At 42.9% G+C, this 25,919-nt stretch overlaps 1 protein-coding gene across 1 annotated transcript in view; it reads left to right on the top strand.

The window, feature by feature from the left end:
* SLC6A11 (solute carrier family 6 member 11) overlaps nt 1-25,919 on the top strand; it is a 184,958-nt gene that overhangs the window by 130,388 nt on the left and 28,651 nt on the right. Inside the window, exon 8 of the mRNA XM_005279910.5 lies at nt 14,344-14,447. Within this exon, the coding sequence (XP_005279967.1) occupies nt 14,344-14,447 (104 nt within the window). The remainder of the gene's footprint in view (nt 1-14,343; nt 14,448-25,919) is intronic.

Genomic DNA, 25,919 nt, shown 5'->3' with positions numbered 1-25,919 from the left:
GAGACTTGTATCTATGCAAAACCACTGAGGACTCTATTCTGTCTGAGGGCAGAAGGGCACTGGGGTTGTTTGCAGGCTCCCATGTCCAGGGCCAGTCTCAGACTGACTCAGAATACTGGGTGGAGGTGGTGAGGAGGAGAGGGAAGCACGTCCAGGGCAGTATCTGCAACATCGTTTTGAATGGGTGCAATATACACTTCCTGCTACTTTGGTTCCACTCCTCTGATTGGAGAAGGAGGTCCCACCTCCCTCCTGGCCCCTTTGAGGTGACTGTGACACCCTTTTCAAAAGGCTTGTGGGCTCCTTGCTTCCATCTAGTTGGGATTAGCCACGTCCAAAACCTAAATTGCCATAAAGATGTGCAGGTTGGTTAATCTGAGGTTACAGCTTCTACTCACACCATTTTGGGCCTTGGCTCTCACTCTCCACGTTTTCTCTCTCCACTTCCATAATGCTGTCTCTGTACTCTCTGGGCCCTTGTATTTGTTTTGGGGGTTTTGGGGGAGCGGGGTAGTTTGTTTTCCCCCCTAAAAGCACAGGGGTAGGACTATGTAATTCTCTTTCTCCTCCTCTTGCCTTTTCCATCGTCCATGATTCTGTCTTTTTGTCTCAGGTATGTTATCCTCCTTCTCGGTACCAAATCCTTTTTCCTACCTATCAGACCTGTATCTGCCATTTAGATCACATTATTGCTGCCTCCAGTGCTCGCTACTTAACCGCACTACCTCTCATTTGTTTATATCACATACAATACTTTTGATATTGACATGGTTTAGCAGGGTTACAATAGATCCTGACAACACCAATGAATTAAACCTCTGCCCCCATGCTTATTACTGTAAAGCACTCAGCTTTGAGAAGATGACTTAATAATTCTAGAGCTTGAAATCTCACACAGTTCTACAATTGAAAGGAATTTTTCACATCTTTCCAATCTCTCCCTGTGTTGTACGAGTTAGCTAAGCATGAAAGCTAAACCTTTCAAGGTGTATGGAACTGAAACTGGCTGTGCTTCAGCAGAATTGTAACACCCCTTTTACAATACATAGTTTCATTCAGGCACTCTTACTATTCCAGTAATCTGTGGCTGCTTTGTTCCTTCACCTTGAACTTTTCTTTCTCATACCCTGACAGTAAAGACTTTTTTTTATTATTCAGAATTTTTAATCAAAGGAAAAGTGCTCTTTAAAATGTAAATAATACAAAGACTCATCAGAATAATATATAATTTATATTAAAAGAAAACTATAAAAAGATTACTCATTCTCTGATAAGAAGATGGATAATAAATGACTTTTAGCATTTGGAACATTATGTTGTATAGAGCCAGTTCTGTGTTTAACTAGAAATGGTTGTGAGTTCTTCCATATTTAAAGACTAAGTACCTTATTATGGAATCATTGTTAATGGTTAATCCATAGTTATGGATGATTTGAGCATTGCATTTGAAGTGAGTTTTCAGTCCGTTTGTTAAGGATGGAAAAAATGTGCCTCTTTCTCAAATATGTATTTTTGGGTACATATTTAGGCTCTGATCCTGCAAACGTTCATGTTGTGCTTCATGTTAAGAAAGGGACCAATACCAATGACTTCAATAGGACGTATGCAAGACCAGGGCCTGAAATGTTTATAGTTCCTTATAGCTCAGGCTGTCATCTTTATAATATGGGAAAAATCAAGTAAGACAAACAAAGCGACCTAGAAAGTATAGACATTTTGTTTTATGGTAAAATAGTTACAGTATTTTGACTCTGTTCTAGTAATCTCACATTCTGAAATAAAGACAATTGATGGATGTTAAATTACTGCTCCTGTGTCAGCTCGTACTCTGCAAATTATCATGCTGCTCTAATGTAATTTGAAATGTAATGATGATTTTTCTTTGTATTAGGTGGAAGGTGCTAAACTTTCTAACTATACTTTGCAAAGTGAGAAAACCCAAAAGAAAAAAGGACCACTTTTTGGAAATTTGATCTTCCTGTTCTAATATTTTTACAGATCCTTCTCCTGCACAATGCAGAAACTCAAAATGTTCCAATTTCCATGTTGTGGCCCTGATTCTGTAAGTTACTTAAGCACATGTGTAACTTTAAGCACATGAAATCAATGCGATTACTCAAGTATCTAAAGTTACAAACATCTTAAATACCGTGCTGAATCGGGGCCTAAGACATGCTCCTTACATCAACTGTATATGGTAGACTAGTTAGAACATTCAAGAAGTAAAAAATAAACTAGTTAGGCCCATTATTTGTCTTAACTGTTTCTACTGATATCACGGAAGTCAAACCATAGGTTGATGGTTAAAATCTTCCACAGAATATTTAGAACTTTAGATGACAACAGTTTGATGTCTAAAACTTTGCAGAAGTGAGAGACCAGAAAGTCTCTTCTCCTGTGAAGGTCAGAAGAGAGGGGAGTGTTTTTTGCTACTTCTCCCTTGCAGTTTTCTGAAATCTTGGAGGAGAGAGGAGTCTGGAAATTTTGATCTGATGTGGGGAAAGGGCTCACAACTCTTCCAAATTTAAAAACGGTAAGAAAGAAGGGATTAAAACTTTTCAAGGCCCTCCTGCACTCCAACAGAGCTCAGCTATTTAATACTTTTTCATTTTAATCCCCTGCAGGTTTATAGGTACTCTGTGTGTGTATATGTGTGTGTGTGTGTGTGTGTGTGTGTGCACGCACACGCATGCATGTGCACATGTGTGTAGAAATAAGAAATTTCCACACAAAAAGTTGTGTTAACTTTTCGTTAAGGTCACTCCAGTGATTAATATAACCCTTATGTAAACTGTGTAACACAAACATTACAATAAAAAAAATCAAACAAACCCTAAGGATTAATAAGAAGGAAAGGCCTAGGTAACGTAATTAAATCACTAGTTCATTACCCTTGCAGTCTGTACATTTGGTCAAAAACATGTTTATGAAATGTGCAAGGAGAATGTTTACAACCTTCACTCTGACCCACACACATACAGGTGAGTCTCATCTTACGCGGGGGTTCCGTTCCGCGGTTAGCGCGTAAAGCGAAAACCGTGTATAGGCAAAATTATATTGAATTGAATGGCGAGCGGAATCGTCCGCACTACAGGTACAGTATTAAAATTAACAGAGGGTCCTGTGGCACCTTTGAGACTAACAGAAGTATTGGGAGCATAAGCTTTCGTGGGTAAGAACCTCACTTCTTCAGATGCAAGTCTCAAAGGTGCCACAGGACCCTCTGTTGCTTTTTACAGATTCAGACTAACACGGCTATCCCTCTGAAGTATTAAAATTGTTATTTTTCTCTTATTTTTTGTTTTTGCCGACTGCGTAAAGCTGAAATCACGCATGTTAAATGCACGTAAAATGCAACAGACCTATATATGTTAAGTTTTGTAAGTACACCACTAATTATATGTAATTATATGTTACAATAGCACTGAGCATGCTCTCTCTGTGCTGTAGATGATGGTAAAGCAAAAGCAACAACTTCAGAAAGTACAGTTTTGAATGTATGCTGCCTTCTGAACTTGTAAACTCTCAGTATTTACACAATAGATACATGCAAAACTCAACACATCCTTAAGTATGGAGTCATGACCAGCACCTCCATTATATGCCATGGAAGTTCTACACTTGAAGGTATTTTCCACTCTGTAAAGTGTTACCCCTAGTTTGACTCTCCACTACACAGACAAATCTTTAGCTCAAGTTAAGTGGTTCTTTAAGCTTGAGCTAGCTAGATCATTGGAGGGTAGGGGCGAGGGGATATTGAAGCTCCAACGATGCTGAAGCTCCAGCTAACAACTTAGTGGAGAAGCAAGAGCTCGAGTTACCACAACTCAGCAGCAGCTAAGCCAATCACTCTGTGTATCTTCAGTGTTGTTTTGAAGTGTGGCCCCTTTCACTGGAGCTTGGCTAACTTGAGGCCAGTAACTCAACTGTACTAACATGAGCTAATTGTTGCAGTGAAGACAACCTCTGGATACAATTTCAGCTTATGACCGTACCTCTCCAGACTCCCCCACAATACACTTAGGGTATGTCTAATGTGACAGTAAAAGACCCACAGATTGGCCACAGCTGGTCCGGGTCAGCTGACTCAGGTTTGGGGGGCTACAAATTGCCATAAAGACATTCAGGCTAGAGCTGGAGCCAGGCTCTAAAACCCCAGAAGGATGGAGGGTCTCAGAGCCTGGGCTCCAGCCTGAGACCAAATGTCTGCACTGCGATTTTTAGCCCCATTCTGTTCATTCTCTCTGAAGCATCTGACACTGGCCACAGCTAGATGGACCATTGGTCTGATCCAGCATGGCCATTCTTAGGTTCTTTTGTTCTGATTAGAGCAGGAAGAAGGAAATTCTTCTTTTTTCTGTCTGTCTCCCTACACTACATTAGCCCGAAGGCTAGCCACTGGCATGTGGTGCATTCTGCAGATGAGACAAGAACAACCCAAGCATTAACTACAGAGAGCTGGCTGGCACACAGGTGTTTGAGCTTGTATTTGCCAGATAGCCGGCCAGCAGCAATATTGCCCAAAGCTGTAGAGAGAGAGGGAGAAAGAGAGAGAGAGTATACAATGCTTTATTCCCAAACTGGGGTGAACCCCTTAGAGCAACTTGATGCAGCAAATTCTTTTTGTACAGTATCGCACATGAGAATCATGTTCATATTTTGCCACAACTTGGTGTCAAAAACATGGTTCGCTCATGTTTTAGAAACAAGCACTGGATATTATAATGTTCCCTGTATTTTGGACAGTTAACTTGAAACACATGGGGTCTGATCTGCAGAAGTGCTGAGCGTTAACAGCTGCAACTGAAGGCAATGGGAGCTGGGCTTTTAACAAAGGAAGTGCTATAAAATGCTAAGTTCTATGAAAAATCAGGCCACAGGCATCTCAAAATGGGGACCCAAAATGAGTGGACATTTTTGACCTTAACCTCTCTCTGCCTCAGTTGCTCATCTATGAAATGGTGATAGTACCACCTGCATACCTCACAAGGGTGCTGGAATTTAAATGAATATTTGTGAAGCATTTAGATACTACAGTGGTAAGTGCCAGAGAAAAGCCGAGGAGAAAATTAATGATTCTGTCTTCAGAGCAGAGTTTCAATGGTGTACAGTAAATAAAGCCTGGGACCATGTATTGAACTATGCGGGTAAAACAAAATATTGAATAGCTGCTCAATCAGTGAGCAGCATCCAATCTCTGCACTGAATGTGGCAGGGGTCCAGTGGAAAAGTTAGTGTGTAAGTGCGTAATTACAGACTGTATCATAATGCATGGTCAGTTGCCAAATTAACATTGCACAGGTAACTTTAAGTCTGACATTTCCTAACTTTTGAGTGCTTGACTTTGGAATCTTAATTACTATTAATGTCGTTTGTGTGTAACAATGTTGAGAATTAAAGTCTCTTGTTTTACTCAGTCTGTGTATTTCTATAACCATTGCTATCTCAAGTTCATTCATTCAGCTTTTGGGGCAGTACATCTATTCACAGAACCATGGGTGTTACTTCCCAGCACTTACCACTGCTGTACAAGAGGTGGCACCGTGCAGCGCACACTGAGAGAATAGTTTAATAGAAAGGAAGTGTAGTGAGGCGGTGTGGTTCTCTGTCGCCCCGGGAAAGGACGAGCACCTCCGGCCACCAAAGTGGGCGGAGACAGTGGAGCATGCACCCGCCCCCCAGAGATCAAGGCGCAGGACAGGAAGTACAAAAGCCCAACCCCAGAGCTCACTAGAGATCCAGTCGCCGGAGAAGCCAGATGCCTGTGGCCTAGCTCCCGGTTGGGAGACCTCAGCAATTGGAGGCCGACCCGAGGACTGGCCAGACCAGCCGAGGCCTGATGCCAACCAGGCCCTGGAGAAGCTGTTAAGCCTGCCCGTTGCCAGTTACCCAGAGGAGCTGCCAAGCCTACCACTTGCCGGTTACCCGGAGGAGCCCATGGTGTTTGATCCCTTGGAGGACACCGTCCAGATGCAGGTACCTCTAGAGGGGGAGGTAGGAAGTAGCCCGGGGCAGCCGACCCTAGTCTGGCTGCAGCACAGCCAGAGCCTATGTCAGTGTGTTGCAGCCAGGATCCCCACTGACAAAGCAGCAGGCCTTCTGCCGCTGCTAGGGCCCCGGGCTGGGACGCAGTGGAGTGGGTGGGCCTGCCAGACTAGTTCCCCGACGTAACTGGACGGACATAGCGAGGTGGTGTGGTTCCCCACCGCCCTGGGGAGGGATGAGCTGCAGCCGAACCCTTCTACAAGAAGTTACAGAAATCAGAATTTCCACTGAAAATGTGCCAGTGTTTTAAATCCACATCCTTTCTTTAGATCAGTTAACATTATTATTGAACGCTAAGCATTACCTAATCAAATTACATGAATAATTGTACTAGATCTGGGGAAAATGTTGCCTTTCACCTCTTCTTCCAAGGGCCTCTTCTTGTTTTCCCGAGCTGCACTCCAAAAGGGCAAGGTTCTTTCTCTTCTCCTCTTTCAGCACTCATGGGGGAATTGCCGTTTTTTATAGCCCACTTCCCTGAAAAAGGGGCTCCAGCCCCATCTAGTAAATGAAGGCAGGGTAGCTTGGACTTTGCTTCCCCCATCACCTCTCTGCAGGGCAGGGAAGGCCTCTTTGGCCAGATTCCTAATGGGCCCTGCAGCTGCTGAACTTCCTCTTTCTGCTCTCTGTGGGAAGCCGTGGGCACTTCCACTGCACATGATTTCGATATTTTCAGACTACTGTGTGAATGTTGCCTGTCTTGTGAAGCCGTAAGTAAACCAAAAGGGCATAGAGTGTGTCCTTTGACTTTTCCAGCACTGCATACAGCAAGAACTGTTATTCAATTACAGTGGACTTCTACTGTGACCATATAAAACCTGTCGGTCTAGTTATTATTGACTCTAACTGGCACTCCCATGAGCTTTTACATTTGTTACCTATAGCCACTCAAAATATGTAACATTATTTCACTCCTTTGACAAGAAAGAAAAATCAGAGAAATTTGTTTCAAACTGATCTTTATGACTAAAGTAAAAGGTGTGCAATTAACCAAGTGGCAAATGGTCACATGAAAACTTTCACCATTCCATTTCAGCTGAAATTTTGGATGGTTTCTTATTTTTCACATCAGAGCACATGAAAGTGCAAATGACACCTCCATTCAGAATTCATTTTTCAGAACATTTGGAGCAGAAGTGTGAGCGGCCCATTGCCTGGCTGTTAAAAATCTGGCTCCTGGAAACTATGTTTATGGTATGTCCAAAGCAGAGTAAACACATCTCACAGACTCCATTGGCTGAATGTTTGATTCAACAAACCCAGGAAAAAGAGAAGAATTGATTGACAACTTGTGTATCGCCTCTCTCCGCTTGTGCACTAGATTACATGCAAGAACAGACATCAGTCTCCTTTGATAGGCTTTGGTTTCCTGGTTTAATTTCCTAATTCTGGTGCTCAGACACAACAGTGATAGGAAAGGCATAAGAACCTAACCAGAAGAGAATATGATTTTTGGAAATTATGTGCTCAGTATGGCAATACAGTGAATGTTGCTGATGGACTGGTCCCATCTGCATTCCACCCCTATTTCCCTATGCAAATTTTTATTCCTGAACCCACCCCATTTGGAATATTTCATGTGTATGGTAACAGTAGTCTGAGAACTGGTTCATATGTCTCTTGTGATTGTGCCGTGAATTGCCTCTCCCCTTTTCTACCCAAGTCAACAGATGAGAACACCACCAAATACAATGCCAGTATATTTTTGTCAGTCTGTCTTTAAATAAGAAAGTGGGGGGAGAAAAGGAAAGATATAGCAGCATTTATACTAAACAAAGGGCAGAAACATCATTGGCATCAGGTTCAAAGGAGTGGGCAATGTTTAGACAAGAAAGTATTTGCCTAATTGCACACAGAGAACAGCAGCAGTAGGAGTGAATACAGCAGCAGCAGGGTTAGGCTAATTTACCCCAAGCAGGACTGCATTGCTGTTAATGTAATCATTACTGAAACAGAACCTGTACACTGTACACAGGCACTGTACCCAGATAGTCATCATTGGACTGAGGAGGAACATAATTCCCTCCTCGTGTTGCTTCCATCTGATGTTACAATAGCACTGAGCATGCTCTCTCTGTGCTGTGAATGATAGTAAAGCAAAAGCAACAGCTTCAGCAAGTACAGTTTTGTATGTATGCTGCCTTCTGAACGTGTAAACTCTCAGTATTTACACAATACATACATGCAAAACTCAACACATCCTTAAGTATGGAGCCATGACCAGCACCTCCATTATATGTCATGGAAGTTCTACACTTGAAGGTATCTTCCACTCTGTAAAGTGTTACCCCTAATTCGACTCTCCACTACACAGACAAATCTTTAGCTCAAGTTAAGTGATTTTTTAAGCTTGAGCTAGCTAGCCCATTGGAGAGTAGGGGTGAGGGGATATTGAAGCTCCAGTGATGCTGATGCTCCAGCTAGCAACTTAGTGGAGAAGCAAGAGCTCGAGTTACCACAACTCAGCAGCAGCTAAGCCAATCACTCTGTGTATCTTCAGTGTTGTTTTGAAGTGTGGCCCCTTTCACTGGAGCTTGGCTAACTTGAGGCCAGTAACTCAACTGTACTAACATGAGCTAATTGTTGCAGTGAAGACAAGTCTTTGGATACAATTTCAGCTTATGACCCTACCTCTCCAGACTCTATCCTGGGAAGCAGTAACTGAAAAAGTTTTGGGGGTTGTGGTGGATAATCAGCTGAGCATGACTTTCCTGTGCAGTGCTGTGGCCAAAGAAGGTAATGCAATCTTTGGATGCATAAACAGGAGAGTGTCTTGAGTAAGAGTAAAGAGGTTATTTTACATCTTTATTTGGCACAGGTGCAACTGTTGCTGTGTCTAGTTCTGGTGTCCACAATCACGGAGCATGCCTCATAGTGATAGACCTAAGGAGCTCAATCTATTTAATTTAACAAAGAGAAGGTTAAGAGGTGACTTGATTACAGTCTGTAAGTACCTACATTAGAATGAATATTTAATATTGGGCTCTTCAGTCTAGCAGAGAAAGGTAGAACATAATCAATGACTAGAAGTTGAAGCTAGACAAGTTCAGACTGAAAATAATTTTTAACGGTGAGCGTAATTAACTATTGGAATAATTTATGAAGGGTCATAGTAGATTTTCCATCACTGATCATTTTAAAATCAAAAGTGAATGTTTTTCTAAAAGATCTGCTCTAGAAATTACTTTGGGGAAGTTCTGTTGCCTGTGTTATTCAAGAGACCAGACTAGATTACCACAGTGATCCCCTTCTGGTCTTAGAATCTATGAATCTATAATGTGCTGTGAAGACACAACCTCAAGAGTTCTCGAGAAGACTGAGAAGAGGCTCAAAGGCCACCAAGAATGGCAGAGCCATGGAAGAAGCCAAGAGAGGTGTTGGAATGCTGTGAAGAGCTAGAATTGCACAGGGGAGCAGCCAGTGGGCTGGTGAAGTATCAGAGATGAGGAGAAGGAGATTTGAGTCAACTGATAAAGTGAATGGGAAAATCTGAGGAATATTTTTACCTTAGAGGATTGAGAAACATTTCAGAAAAAACAAGAAGCTTCTGAGAGATTTGGGGAAGTTTCAGTGAAGTTCAGAAAAGCAATTTGGGAATAAAGGGACAATCCAGATGTGCTTGGGAGATATTGAAGAGACTAACAGGAGTACTGGAATGGATTAGGCTACAGCTAATGAAAGCCACGGGCCTTTGTTAGCCATGTCTCGTGCTTGCCATCAGATTGTTAATATTTTCTTACAGTTATCACACTGTGATCTCTGAGACGCTGCTGTATTTGCTATTCTTAGTGAAGGGGAAAATACTGGGTTACAATTACATAGTAAATGTAGGTAAATGTTGACTTTGTAATGACTGCTACTGTTTGTGGCATGTGATACAACTGTTGAATGGTTAATAGTATAAAGTGCAGGCTGTTGGAATTTGTTCACGCATTTAATAGCTTTTTAGGATCTTCATTATTATACATAGTTATCACATTATTGTAGGTGCTACAATACATTCTTCCAAGTACTAATATTGCCAGTATTTAGAATAAAGCATGTTTCCTGAGGGTTAAGAATACAGTGAGGGTATCTGTTATCCAGTTGATAAAACCAGTTGAGTAGATTTTTTAATAACAGACTTGTATCCAGTTACATGCTAACTGTTATGAAATCTTCATGAGTTCCTTCTAGACAAGGCCTTGTGTGTTCTGTGATTTTATGACTACTGAATCTGACACAGAATCCATCCCTTGCATCACTTGTATGTAAAATAATTAAGGTTTTTAACTTTACAGTTACAGAGATAACCTTAAAATGTGAACCAAGTGTGAACTGATGTAGTGTTGCCTTCCTGAGTGTGCTCTGAGAGTGCCCATTCATTTCAAAGGCTAACACCTAATTATGGCAATTTTCAATGCTGACATTGTTAAATCTTTCACTGCTGGTCTGAGTCTTAGTCCACAACTCCAGCCTACCTATCTCATATTCCTAGGTGTCAGAAGCCCTGGCTACATTACTAAGCCTCTCATTTCCCCATTGGCTAGGTCTACAATGCAGTTATGCATTTTCAGTGCCCTATTCTGCAGCGCATTGAACATAGCAGATTTATACACAGCATAAATTAAATTAAATTTAATATCAAACTGTATAAGTGAAGGGAAACTGCATTGATTATGTTATTCAATTTAATATTTAAGCAAATAAAAAGCTCATTTGAAAAAAATTACCTGGAGCCACTATAGAATTTGCAGTTTTACAGCGGAGGTCTGCAACAGCCAAGGGGCCTTACCGTAGAATTTAGGTCAACCTTTCTGCAGCGTTCACAGAGCCCATTTAAAGTGTTCCCCAATATTTTGATGTTGACTCAATATTAGCTGTCACTGTCTATATTGTGCCATTATAGAAAACAGGGCTGAAGCTGCTATAAAGAAAATCCACCACCATTTCAGGGCCAGGTCTTGACTGTGGCATGATGTCTCTCAGAGCTGTATATTCTAACCAGGCCTGGAGTCCTACCTTTATCTCAAGAGTGATGTTCTCCCTACTCCACTTCCCGAGCAGCTCTGTGGTCCTGACTTCATATTACATACGTATTTGTCCCTCTTTCACAGGAGGGCTGGCCTTCCTCAGGAACAGTCAGGCTGCTGTGGTGTTGACACGAGCCCTCAGGAAGAGTTAATATGCATCGAGTGTTGTGTAATGCGGGGCCTGCATTTGACCCTTTACTGAGCAATATTGTGCAACAACTAAAACAGGGGAAAATGGTAATGGTCAGATTCTACATCTACTGATCCAGCTTCCTGGGGTTTGTTTAGACTTAAGAAAATCGTTCTCTTTCAGTTGACCTATGTTACTTCCAGCTTTCTGGAAGCTTCCAATCTCATTAAATAGCCTGTCTATCAAAAGGCTTTCCCTGTGCAGTTTTTTCCCTACCAAGTGGTGAAACGTTGAGATGTAATCAGCTGTATCTTATTCAGCATGACAGCAATGAAACCATTTAAACCACTGATGCAAATCAAATGTGACCCTAATGCCGTTCCTAAACAGAAACACTTCCAACTTCCAGCAACTCCAGAAACCAAAGCCTCCCGCAGTCACATGTCAAATAAATATGTCCCTTATATGTTTATGTATTTCTGTGCCTTTGATTACTATGCAGAGGAGGTGCTAGCCCATTGGGGGCCCTAAGCGGGAATATTTTTGTCATCCTCCTTCACACAACACATACTAATAATTAATAGGGGGCCCCTGTGAGCTGCTCGAGGCCCTAAGGAATTGTTTAGTCTGCTTATACCTAGCGCTGGCTCTGTTATTGTGATTGGCTTGGTCCATACATGAAATCTTTGAGTGGAATTTGAATCCCTTCTTGCCTCGAACTTACAGCCCCCAAAACATAACAGTCAACATTATATTATCTTGGTTTTAGTCAGGTTCCTTTTCTGCAAAACACTTCAATTGTTGTGATTAAAAGTTCTCACGAAAGTCATATAAAACACTTACTCCCAAGTGTGCAGCGTACTTCATTGGGTTGGACACAGGAGCCCAGATCTGCTGGTATGGCTCCTTTGTGTAGCTCTGCTGGCAAATTCTAGACTTACAGCTGGCCACAGGAGGATCCCCTGCTGACGGAGAACCAGAATAACAGGGCCTGCAGTGCTCCACCACAGCTGTGACAAATGACCAGGACTCCCCTAACTGCCACTAATCTCTGGCTGCCATTTTGGCCTCTGGGGCCATTTGTGACAGCCTGCCCAGCGTGTATGTACATCCCAGAATAGGGGAAATGTAAAGGCCACCTTAACTCCCCTCAAGAATTGTGCTGTGCTAAGGAACTGGCCCAGGATAGGTAGGCTTTCATCTGTAGGTCACCAGAGCAAATCCAGATCATATTGGTTGTGATTAAACAATACTGCCCCACACGGGCTACAGTTTTAACCCTGTATATGTAACTTCTTCTCTCACCATCCAGTGATGTTAATGTTGTTTGCTGATTTCCAAGTCCTAACAATTATTCTTTTGGCAAGCTTGCTTACCTTGAATATGAACAATTCCTGCATCTAATTAATATCTGAAATACTCAGAGTATCCCCAAGGTGAAAAGGTTGTGCTCAGCAAGATCTGTACATAAATTTAAGTTGAATTGCCTGCTTACTTTTCCTTACAGAGAAACATGAAGGGAAAACCCCTCTATCCACAATCCAAATTTCTGACGAGTCTGATTATTGCACGTGTTGAGCTTGAGCATTCTGTCCCATGGAATGGGTAGCTGTCACTGGGGAGTAAGGGGATAGTGATGAAAAGAAAAAGATGAAGGATTGAAAGTTCCATAAACAACAAGTAAAAATCATTTCAAGAATCAGTTAAGGCTAAATATTCTCACCTGTCTACATCATTTACAAAACCCAAGCACTCAGAAGCAAGGAAATGGATAGTTCAGAACACGATAAATCTTACACTGCCCACATAATAAAGAAATTACTCTTATCAGATATCAAGTAATGTGTATATCTACAACCATAGAAGTTCATATACAACCAAAGGCTGTATGTATGAATACATAATTTTTATGATTTTTGTTTCAAAAAAAGATGTTGTGTTGTGTTTATATTTTGAGATTATTAGTGAAATAATAGTCATCACTTTGGGTCAGAGTTAAGATTGTTGTCTTGTGATTAAATAGCAATGACTTACTTGAGTTTGGGATGTAACATTATTCTTGAGAAGTTACATGGAAAATGAGTTATCTCTAATCAGTGCCACACTTGTAATAGAAATGATTTTTAAAATCTAATAATAAGCATAATAATAATATTTATCTTGCGTATAGCACTTTTCATTCATCCATCAATCTCAAGCAAATCTCATTATCCCCAAATGGTGAAACTGAGGCATAGAGTTGCCCAAATCGCGTGATTTGCCAAGGTTACATAGCAAGCCGGTGACAGATTCAGGAATAAACCCAGCTCTCCGAACTCTTAGCCCATTGCCCTATCCAATGGATCACACACAGCCTCCTGTGTTCGAAAGTGCTCCAGTTTCTGAGTTGCCAGGCTAGCCATTTAAAGCTCCTTAGATTGTGAGCCGTTTGGGGCAGGGGCTGTCTGTCTGTTTTGTGATTGTACAGTGCCTAGCAAAGTGGGGTCCTAATCCATAACTCGGGTTTCCTGGTGCTGCTTCAATACAAATTGCACATAATAATTATTTGCCTGCTTTTCCCCCTGACTCATTGTTCAATGTGCATGAATCTGTGAATGACATCATGCATTGTAGGTATGTATTTAATTAATCTCAAATGATTTTTTTTAAAAAGTTTCTAGCTATCCCATAGGGAGGAGGCCAGGGACAGACCCTCAGCTGATATAAGTTGTCAAACCTCCGTTGACTTCAATGAAGCAAGGAGGATTTGCACTTGCTGAGGATCTGCCACTAGGGTGACCAGATGTCCCAATTTTATAGGGACAGTCCTGATATTCGGGGCTTTTTCTTATATAGGCGCCTGTTACCCCCCACCGCCTGCCCAATTTTTTACTCTTTCTATCTGGTCACCCTATCTGCCACACAAAGCCAAAGTATCCTCTTACTTACAAAGTTGGACACTTGTGAAATCCATTTGACTTCAGTTGAGTTATTCCTGATTTGCACCAGTGGGTATAAAAGGAGAATCAAATCTATGTTTTTTCTAATTTAAACAAAGTTTGCCAGATATTTAAAGTTACCTCGCGTAGTTGCCTGTGAGAAAATAAACACGCTGAAAGCACAAACAATGATGATTCCTTCTTTCCCTTTGATAACGCCTTTGGTTTCTGCCTGCAGGTCTGGGTGGATGCTGGCACGCAGATATTTTTCTCTTATGCCATCTGCTTGGGATGCTTGACAGCCCTGGGGAGTTACAACAACTACAACAACAACTGCTACAGGTAACACATTTGTTTTTAACGTAGGCCTCAATCCTGCAAACACCTATGCACTTAGCTTCATTTGTATGTGTAGCCCCACTGGCATCAGTGGAAATCTTCTCATGCATATAGTTAAGCACATGCATGAATGTTTGTTGAATCAAGGCCTTATTTGGTTAAGAATAGTCGGGAGGGGGGGCAGGTGTCTGTTTTTCAAGTCATGTGCATGGAGGTCTGAATTGTGTGACTCTTATGGACACCAGTGGGCATTGCATAGCCTCAGCCATCCCATAAAGGTAATGGAACATGCACCCTTATTGGTCTAATTCTATTTTAAAGCATTGTAAAAATCATACTGAAATATTTTAGACATATCCGCTTTAAAAAAAAAAATCCTGTTAAAATAAATTAGCTTGACTTACTCTTTGGATGCTGTTCTCCTTGAAGTTGTACTAGATATTAGGTAAAGCACAGTAAAAGGCCCTAATATATCACCGGTATCCTCTATTGAAATCAATGGGAGTTTTGCTGTTAACTTCAAAAGGGCTTAAGCACATGCTTAAGTGCTTTCCTGAATCAGTCCCAAAGGGAGATATGTGCCCACAGAGGACTTGAGCCTGTGCAAAATTCCATTGATTTCACTGGGGTGTAGGCAGAGCCAGCTCCAGCTTTTTTGCCGCCCCAAGCAGCAAAGGGGGGGGGGAAACGATTGAGCTGCCGCCGAAGAGGAAGAGACGGGGTGAAGGACTTGCCGCCGAATTTCTGCCAAAGAGTAAAACGGGGCGCTTGAGCTGCCGCCAAAGTGCCGCCCCTGTCTATTGGTCGCTCCAGGCACCTGCTTCCGTTGCTGGTGCCTGGAGCCGGCCATGGGTGTAGGATCAGCCCCATAGAGAGGAGCTTAGGTGCCTGCCCTTTTTCTCTGAGTAGTAGTAACAAAGAAGTAACAAAGTATTATGTACTAGTGAGAGAGTCATTCGTTTGAATGTGTTCTGCTAGCATATGGTGTAACCTAAAAGAATAGCCTTAAATGGAACTTAAGTACATGCTTTAAGTTAATCATGTGCTATCATGCTGTCTTGAGCAAGGACACTTGCCTGGATCAGGACTTTAATATTAATCCATGTTATACACAAACTGGTGCAAATAATAAGAAAAATGACTGACCTAAAAAAGAAGCCCCCAAGTGAACCTATATTCGGGAATATGTGTGAATTAGTCTGTAAACTGGGAAAATGGACAACAAATTACAAATACTTGAAAATTATTGTGAGGTTCTTCAAATTAATTATTCAATTGACACTGTTTAACCAGCTGTAGTCTCTCTCTCACACACCCACACCCACAAACACCACCAGGGGTGTGTGCAGGAATAAACATTTGACCACTTTTTGAGGGACACATCCTGTGCCCCCTCTCCTCTTCCCCCGTGCCCCAGGGCTGGAGGAGCTCATTCTCCCTGCTGCGGTCCCAAGCTGGAGAAGCTCTGTGCCCCTACTGATTAGAGGGGAGGGGAGGATGCCCCTGCTTGCCCTCCCTTGTGCATGCCCCTGCACACTACCTATCACACCTTCAGTGGGCCACAGGGGTGCTGGGGGTGTGGCAGAACTCCCTGGCTTGAAGTATTAAAAACAACCAAATACATGATTTCCCTCACATATGGGGTTTACAGGTTTGTTCAATGGCTTCCAGCACCCAAATTGTTCCAATACCCCTGCTGGGACAGTCACTTTTCAAACACAGATCAAGACATATGTCATATTTCTGAACTCAGCTCTTTACACTGTTTCCCCAATCATGAACTATTCATGTGTAATTAGACAGTTAATTCATGGAACAGCACTAAAGTGGTTTTCTCAATGCACCAAACCACAATATTACAGAGAAAGAATGTAACAATATCTTACCTTCATATACTAGTATCTAAAATGCAGTCTCATTGGCTTCTCCTAATATAAATTCTTACTTTTTCCCCTTTGGTTTGTATATCTAGAGCAATGAAAAGAAAAATCCCCTAATTCACTAATTTGCATTTATATAGTAAACAGGGGGCCATTGCTTTTGTTTTGGGTGGCTAATTTGTAACTTAACATATCTGAACCCAGTCAGATTTCTGGATCAGTCCCAGAACTGATCTGGGACTAGTCTGTGTGTGATTCAGCAGCTTTTACTATAAGGCATTACATTAAAATATAAATGTGCTATTGTTGAAGAGATATGCAGAGTGAGTACTTAAGGGCCTTTTTAATACTAATAAAGACAACCAATGATGATATGATGCAAAAGCAACACAATTATCAACAACAACAAAACCCTGAAGGATTTGAATCCTAAATTACAGTGCATGAACAAGCCTTGCAGGAAAGTACTGGAGGCAGTTATAGAAACTGCATGCTGTGTCCGCTCAGTCCTGCCATGCCTTTCGATGAGAGAAAAGCCACCCTGAACGGCCACCAATATAAAAGAGTGGGAGAGAAAAGAGCATTAGAGAAATGTGGATGCTTAGGGAATAAAAGGCAGACCAGCTTTTGTACAAATTGAATGTCTGCTAAATTACCCAAAAGAGACTGAAGTAAACTGCCTTGCAAACATGTGAAATTGCTCACAGTTCAATAGGCAACAAAGGTTGTTATCCACTCTGGGCCAGATGCTTAGCTGGTATAAATTGGTGTAGTTCCATTGAAGGCTTGGAATGACATTAATTTGCATCAGCTGAGGGTCTGACCAGGTACCTTCAAAATCAACATGATGTCCCCACTGGAAAATTGTGGGTAATGAAATTGTTTTCTCAGTAGTTGGAGTAATGCTTTGCCCAAACAAACTACAGCTTTTTCTTCTTCATTCTCTCCTGCGACATCTCTTATAAAAAACTACTTCAGTCACAGCCCCAACAGCTGCAGTAGCACTCCCTGTAGTTTTGTAATCCAGTACTGTACAGTGCTCGATAAGGGCTAAGAGAATAGATAAAGGCTCACTCTGAGGGCAGCAAGGCCTTCAGCATGCTAGGTGCTCCCCAACATGTCTCTGAAATAGTGGAATTTGATAGTAAGGTAAGGAGACTGAAACCACACTGGAGGTTCCTTGGCCCTCTGGACTCTTCGTTTACATAGGCTAATTATGACTCTTCAAGAGAAATCACAAAATGTTAATACTCATGAACAACCACAGCACATTACTTATAGCACCTGGACCAATGTACAGTCCTCCATGGAGGTAGGTTCTTCCTGTGGTAGTCAATGGATGACTTAAAACAGGTAATGGCTTGAAGATTAAAGTTAAATGCTTCCCTGGCTGAAGGACAGATCCATTCCAAAGGCTAGAGAGGGGAAGACAATATAGAAAGCCATTTGCTTAAGAAGTAGAGGCCATGGCTGCTTATACACCTTATACTGTGTGACTTCAAGATCAGTTGGTCCTGATTTAGGAAAAAGTATGAACCATGGCCAGTTACACATGATTTCTTTTGTGGTGATAAAACAGAAATGAACGCCTATGATGGAGTAAAAAAACCCTGCATATCACATCACTGTCCGCTGGGTTTGGCTTAGCTTTCAATCAGTGCAATTCAGAAGCACAGACCACTATCACCTGAGCTAAAGAAGAATGTAAAGAGCCTATGACATGTCGTTAAATGATACTTATTCTATCCAGTAGAAGACAGTGGCACAAGTATGCTCTAGCCAGCATATTATGATATCAAACCACTGATTTCCTCCATGCCAATATCTGGGGTGCCAAGCCCTGGAACAACACATTTTATTGTAGGATTCTCTCTTTTCTGAGGGAGAGTTACAGTGTAAAATAATGAAATGAGAGAGAAGAGTCACCCAGTTGAAAAGCTATATAATTTTAAATGGCATCTTCTTTACTGGAAACAAGACAGGAAAATCTGTAGATATACCAGCAAAAGAAATCAATTCACTGGGATTGTGAAGGGCAGTTGCCAATGAGAAAAAAACACAGATTCTTCAAATCCATCCTTAAAACTCTCCTGTGCTGTGATGCTTACAGAAAACTGGTCAGTGGGTAGGCCACTGTTGTGCTGAGACCACTGCCTAGCCTGCTGACCAATATGGTCTCATTGTTTCCTTACATTCCCACATCTGTCTGTCTGTTTCCAGCTGTTGTCTTTTGCATCATACTTATATTGTGAGCTTTTTTGTTCTGTGTTTGTACAGCGCCTAGCACAGCGGGGTCCTGATCCACAACTGTGGCTCCTAGGCACTATGGTAATACTAATAATTATTAATAAGTCTCTTCTACCCAGTATGGCTGGTGTCCTACCACTCACCAATCAATCCCAATACCTCATGGAGACACTGCTTCTGACCAAGAGCAGTCTGTGGACCCAAAGAGGACTGCCAATGGATTCTGCAGCACCAGCTCAGGTGGAGGGGGATACAGCCAGCATCCTCCTGCTTCCATCTACATTTTGGTGCCTGCTGGAAGTGCAAAGATTCACATCACAATGATGGCAATATCCAAGCCACATATAAAGCGAGAGAATAAGGTTTTTGCCACATTAAACAATTCCACAATTTTAAATAGGGGTGAGGAGCACAGCACGTCCCTACAAATGGGGGGTGGAGGGATAGGAGGGAGAGTGAGAGGAGGCACTGAGACTCAGCGGGGGAAGGAGGATTCAGGGGGTTCCTACCTGCTTCCAGGCCTGTTCCAGCCCCTCCAGATCATGCTCCCTGCTTCCCAGCCCCCACAGTGGCTGCTCAAGCCCCTCTGAGTTCTGCTCTTGTCCCCCCCTGCTCCCCAGGTATGTGCAAGTTTACATGAGGTCAGAGCTCCCACAGTATTTCCATTGTGGAGGTGGTAGCCTCCCCTGCCATCCCAATTCTGCTGCCCTGATTTTAAAATTGTAGTGCAGTTATAGTAAAATACGTTCTACCTATGGGACTTTACAGCCCCCCATGCTGTAATCAGCAACCTTTGGCATGCGGCCCGTCAGGGAAATCCGCTGGCGGGCCGGGACGGTTTGTTTACCTGCAGCATCCGCAAGTTTAGCGGATCGCAGCTCCCACTGGCCACGGTTTGCCATTCCAGGCTATATGGGGGCTGCAGGAAGCAACGTGGGCTGAGGGATGTGCTGGCCACCACTTCCCGCAGCCCCCATTGGCCTGGAACAGCGAACCGCAGCCAGTGGGAGCTGCGGTCAGCCGAACCTGCGGAAGCTGCAGGTAATCAAACCATCCCAGTCTACCAGCAGATTTCCCTGAGGGGCCGCATGCCAAAGATTGCTGATCCCTGCTGTACTATCTGAGCACCTCACAATCTTTAATGGATTCATCCTTACAATATCCTATGAGGTAGGAAAGTACCGCTATCCCTGATTTCCAGATGGACAACTGAGGAACAGAGATGCTAGGTGGTTTGTCCATGCTCATACTAGAGGGCTATGTCAGAGCAGGGAATTGAGCCCCAGTCCCCTGAGTCCTAGGTTAGCAACCTAACCACTGGGCCATCCTTCCTTCCTTCAGCTCTGACAGTCTGCATCACTTTTTGTTAGCCTCATTCATGGTTACTGGCTTCCATACTCACATAAATCCATTCTTGGTACTTCTTTAGAATTTATAAGCTGAGTACAAACTACAGAATGCTTAGCTTCCAGAAACAGATCCCCAGAGTGGGAACTTTGTGTTAACTAAGCCTGATTACCCATCCTCAAGTCCTCTTGCCTCGTTGTGCTGGCAGAGCAAAGCATTTTGTTGAATTCTTCAGCAGAAGAGAGTAATTCCCATAATGCCCTTGCATTGCAAAATTTTGTCTTGAGGAAATGCTCATAATTCAGCACAGTTTGAACTACTACATTTTGCTTTAGATTTAACAGCATAGTAAGGTTTCTAGAGGCAGATTACTCCATCATTTCTAATATATACCATTTTCCCTCAGTTTATTGCCTCGTTGTTTAGAGTGGGTTATTGATTGATTGAACACTCACAGAAGTTAAACAGAAAGTGAAAGGTCACTAGGGTAGTGGCAAAGAAGAATATTTGTGACAGGAAAAGGGCTAAAGTGTGAAATGGCCCTGGGTATGGTTTGGAAATGCAGCATAGAACTGTTACATCATTAAGGATCCATTGAATTTACAACCAGGAATGTGTATTATCGATGCTTACCTGTACCAATCAGAGGTATTTTTCTGTTCCTATAAATTTTTAGTATGAAACACGTAATTTATAAAGATAATCTCTGGCGGTCAGAGAGAAAGAAGTCAATGGGAGGAAGAGCCCATATCTCATAATCTAACTGTAATTTGTCTATCTTGTGGAAAGTGGATAATCACTGCCATTTGCCTTTTTAATAAGAAATGGAGTTTTATAATCCCAACAATTTTGGTATTATAATTTATAGTAGTACAATGATAAAATGACGGATGGCTTGATCATCCATTAACTTACAAAGGAGTTCATCAGGACTAACCTCATTGAAGCTAATGGTGTGTAAATGAGGGGAGAATCGGGCTCCTACACTGTGGTTTCATATTAGGGTCTTGAATGTCTAGTAGGCATCTGAAGAAGTGAGGTTTTTTACCCATGAAAGCTTATGCTCAGATAAATCTGTTAGTCTTTGAGGTGCCACCAGACTCCTTGTTGTTTTAGTAGGCTAAGTTCTCCCAATCAGTTCTCACCTTCTCACGGGCAGGCTGCACTTTAACCACCCCTGACCCTGGCTATGAGAAAGGGAAAATGGTCCAATTCCCACTACACCTGCTCTGTACCTGTAGAGGTGGCCCATAATTTTGCAGAGTGTCCCTAGCAACTAGTTTCTAGGAGAAATGTCTTGCAATTAAGGATGCAGGTTTCTTATGTCAAGAAAAAATCATGGGTAGCGTAATTTTCCTGTTTATCTGTGACGATTTTTGTGTCTGTGACTCACCCTACAGTGGCGGCTCCTGTGGCTCCTATCCTGTGGGGCTGGGTCCAGCTTTCTGTTTCAGACATTGTGGCCAGGTGTGTGGGGTCGCGGTGCCATTCATGACGGAGGTGTGATGGGACCCAAAGTGAGGGCTTGCGAGTTCCCTCACAACCCCGGGGCCCAGCCCCAGGAGCCACCGCTGCCCGGGTTGAGTGTGGGGAAGGTTTGCTCTCCACTCCCCACCCCCATCTCCTCTCCCCACCAGGCTGGGATTAGGGTTGCTATGCATGGTTGGTGCCCCCTCAGTTGTTAGGGAATTTTTTAAATAAAAAATCATGGTGCAGTCACTAAACCCGTGACTTTTACTAAATTTACTATGACTGCACGTGATTTTTTATTTTAAAAAGTGTCATGATATATCTGCAGCCCTATTTATGATTGTGTGGCCTCATCCACCCAGCCTGTTTATACTAGAGTAAGCTGCCCTGTGGCATGACACATTTTACATTGGTACATCATGTCTAAATAGCGGTTAACACTAATGCACTTACACTGGTGTAACCCTCTTGCATTCCCCAAAAAGTGTAGACAAGACCTGTGTTCCTTAGCATGCTATTGCTGGGTAACCACTGGGTGTGTGGTGTTACTGTCATGACAAAGTAGCATTTTACACCCACTTTGCACAGGGGTAAATGACTGCAGAGTAGCAATGGGGAGATTATGAAGTGGCACTGACCAGTTTCAAATAGGCCCTGCCTTTTGACAAGTGGAAGGATGGTGAGTGGCATCTGTGCTCCTCAAAGGCAAGGAGATGAGTGGAGATAATGGGGGACTCTCGGGACTCCACGTAGGATTCAGTGGACCTCTTCAGACAAGGGCCAAGAGAATGCTTAGCAGCATTCTCCATCCTGCAGTGTGTGAAGTAGCTGATAGGTGAATGCCTTGAATTATTCAGATGATTTAAAACACTCTCATTTGGGAAAACTGGAAGCTTTCATACAAAGTTGAAGGTTTCTTTTCATTTAAAATCACTTTGGATTTCAGCAGAGCACTGATGCCTTCCAGGCAAAGACACAGATAAAAAATTGAAGGAAGAATTAGTTAAACTTGCTTCCAGTGTTTCATGTGTATGCTTGTTTTAAAATTTGTTGGCTGCATAAATACTAATTCCAGGCCAAAACCAAAACAGTCATAGAGCTGTGTTCAAATTTTAAATTCCTATTGATTTCTTTGGAGGAAAAGGAGGAAGGAATTAAAGAGGCTGAGTTCTCAAAACTCATTCGCATGAGGCTGAAAATTCAAATTTAAGGTTCCACGGGGCAGGAGCATTTACTGGGTCCCTGATGAACAAAGGGTTAACTCGATTCATGGTTGCCCTGCTACTACTTTGTGACAGCTATGCTGGTGCACAACAGCCCAAAAACAGCCTCATGGGGATGACCCCAGTACAGAGCCCTCTGACCAGTGCAGAACCAGCCCTGGCCCCTACCCTTCAAGAGCTCCTGGTACAGAGGATGTACCGGGACATGGCGGGAGCAGGTGGAGAAAGAGGACATGGGGGTATAGCTTGGGCAGTCCTGTGCCTTACGCTATTCCCCAGCTGCCACAAGGGAATTGGAAAAAAAGGGACTGACCTAACTAGTGCTGGGGGGCTGGAAGCTCCAGGACAGGGTGTAGGGACCGGGGCTTGGGTGGTGAGGCCTAATGGTTAGAGTCGGGAGCCTGGAACCAGAGCCAGGATCAGAGCTGAAAACAGAGTCAGGTGCCAAGCCGAAGGTCAGAGCTGGAGTCAGCATCAGGGATAGGGCGTAGGACCTAGAGTAAAGCAGGAACTGGAAACACACCAGGGCCTGGGATAAGGAGGACAGGAACCAAGAACGCGCTGTGAGGCAGGGCTCAGGAGTCAGACAAATAGGCAGGGTTCATAGTAGCAGCCAGCCAGAGATTCCTCTAGTTTGCTCAGACAACTTCCTGTACCTCTTTCTGGTTTCCATAGAGCTTTCCAGCCAATTGGGTGCAGATTTCCAGCTTTGTGGGTGCAGCCCTTTGCAAGCTGGAGCTTCACTGGCCTCCTCCTCCAGTCATTCAGATGAGTAGCTGTGTGGTGGCTGTGGTCTGAGCACTGCCTGGTGACCTGTGGGCCCACGTTTGAGACCTATGAACCCTCACATCATCCCTTCCCCTAACATGCCCTCTGGGCACTAGTAAGCCAGGTAGTAATCCAGGTTCTCTAGGAAGTGTGGACATTCTCCATCGGTTCCCAGGAGCACTCTCCAGGACTGTAGCCCTTCCGAACATAAAACAGCCATACTGGCTCAGACCAATGGTCCATCTAGCCCAGTATCCTGTCTTCCAACAGTGGCCAATGCCAGATGCTTCAGGGGGAATGAACAAAAGAGGGCAATCATATGGTCCATCCTCTGTTGTCCACTCCCAGCTTCTGTCAGTCAGAGACTAAGGACACCCACAGCCTGGGGTTGCATCCCTGACCATCTTGCCTAATAGCCATTGATGGACCTATCCTCCATGAACTTATCTAATTTGTTTTTGGATCCCGTTATAGTTTTTGCTTGGCAATGAGTTCCACAGGTTGACTGCATTGTGTGAAGAAGTACTTCCTTTTGTTTGTTTTAAACTTGCTGCTTATAAATTTCATTGGGTGACCCCTGGTTCTTATACACCTCTACCTCGATATAACGCTGTCCTCGGGAGCCAAAAAATCTTACCGCGTTATAGGTGAAACCGCGTTATATTGAACTTGCTTTGATCCGCCAGAGTGCGCAGCCCTGACCCCCTGGAGCACTGCTTTACCGTGCTATATCCGAATTCATGTTATATCGGGTCGCGTTATATCAAGTTAGCGGTGTATTATCTGAAGGAGTAAATGACACTTCCTTATTTACTTTTTCCACACCATTCATTATTTTACAGACCTCTTTCATATCCCCCTTAGTCGTCTCTTTTCCAAGCTGAAAAATCCCAGTGTTTTTAATCTCTTCTCATCTGAAGGCTGTTCCATACCCATTGAAACTATAGTAAAGAACAGAATTATCAGACACATAGACGAACATGATTTGTTGGGGGAAGAGCCAACACTGCTTCTGTAAAGGGAAATCATCCTTCACCAATCTATTATAATTCTTTGAGGGGGTCAACAAACATGTGAACAAGGGGATATAGTGTAATTGGACTCAGAAAGCCTTTGACAAGGTCTGTCACCAAAGGCTCTTAAGCAAAGTAAGCAGCCATGGGATAAGAGGGACAGTCAGAAACTGGTTAAAAGGCAGGAAACAAAGGATAAGAATAAATGGTCAGTTTTCACAATGGAGAGAGGTAAATAGTGGTGTCCCCAAAGGATCTGTACTGAGACTAGTGCTGTTCAACATATTCATAAATGATCTGGAAAAAGGGGTAAACATTGAGCTGGCAAAATTTACACACGATACAAAATTACTCAAGATAGTTAAGTCCAAAACAGACTGCTAAGTGTTACAAAGGGATCTCACAAAATCGGGTGACTGGGCAACAAAATGGCAGATGAAATTCAATGTTGATAAATGCAAAGTAATGCACACTGGAAAACATAATCCCAACTATGCATATAAAATGATGGGGTCTAAATTAGCTGTTACCACTCAAGAAAGAGATCTTTTCATAGAATATCAGGGGTGGAAGGGACCTCAGGAGGTCATCTAGTCCAACCCCCTGCTCAAAGCAGGACCAATCCCCAGACAGATTTTTGCCCCAAATGCCTAAATGGCCCCCTCAAAGATTGAGCTCACAAGCGTGGGTTTAGCAGGCCAATGCTCAAACCACTGAGCAATCCCTTGGAGTCATTGTGGGTAGTTCTCTGAAAATATCCAGTCAACATGCAGTGGCAGTCAAAAAAGCAAACAGAATGTTGGGAATAATTAAGAAAGGGATAAATAATAAAACAGAAAATATCATATTTCCCCTATATAAATCCATGGTAGGCCCACATCTTGAATACTGCGTGCAGATGTGTTCACCTCATCTCAGAAAAGATATATTGGAATTGGAAAAGGTTCAGAAAAGGACAACAAAAATGATTAGGGGTATGGAACGGCTGCCATATGAGGAGAGATTAATAAGACTGGGACTTTTCAGCTTGGAAAAGAGACAATGAAGGAGGGATATGACAGAGGTCTATAAAATCATGACTGGTGTGGAGAAAGTAAATAAGGAAGTGTAATTTACTCCTCATAACACAAGAAGTAGGGGTCACCAAATGAAATTAATTGACAGCAGGTTTAAAACGAACAAAAGGAAGTATTTTTTCACACAACACACCGTCAACCTGTGGAACTCCTTACCAGAGGATGTTGTGAAGGCCAAGACTATAACAGGGTTAAAAAAGAACTAGATACGTTCATGGAGGATAGAGCCATCAATCAATCAATGGCTATTAGCCAGGATGGACTGGGATGGTGTCCCTAGCCTCTGTTTGCCAGAAGCTGGGAATGGGCGACAGGGGATGGATCACTTGATGATTACCTGTTCTGTTCATTCCCTCTGAACAGACCTAGTATTGGTCACTGTCGGAAGACGAGGATAGTGGGCTAGATGGACCTTTGGTCTAACCCAGGATGGCTGTTCTTATATATCAGT

This window comes from Chrysemys picta, chromosome 7 (assembly GCF_011386835.1).
Source record: "Chrysemys picta bellii isolate R12L10 chromosome 7, ASM1138683v2, whole genome shotgun sequence".
Taxonomy (NCBI): domain Eukaryota; kingdom Metazoa; phylum Chordata; order Testudines; family Emydidae; genus Chrysemys; species Chrysemys picta.
Note: the sequence above shows the minus strand (reverse complement) of the source record. Positions and strands in the feature narration are given on the sequence as shown.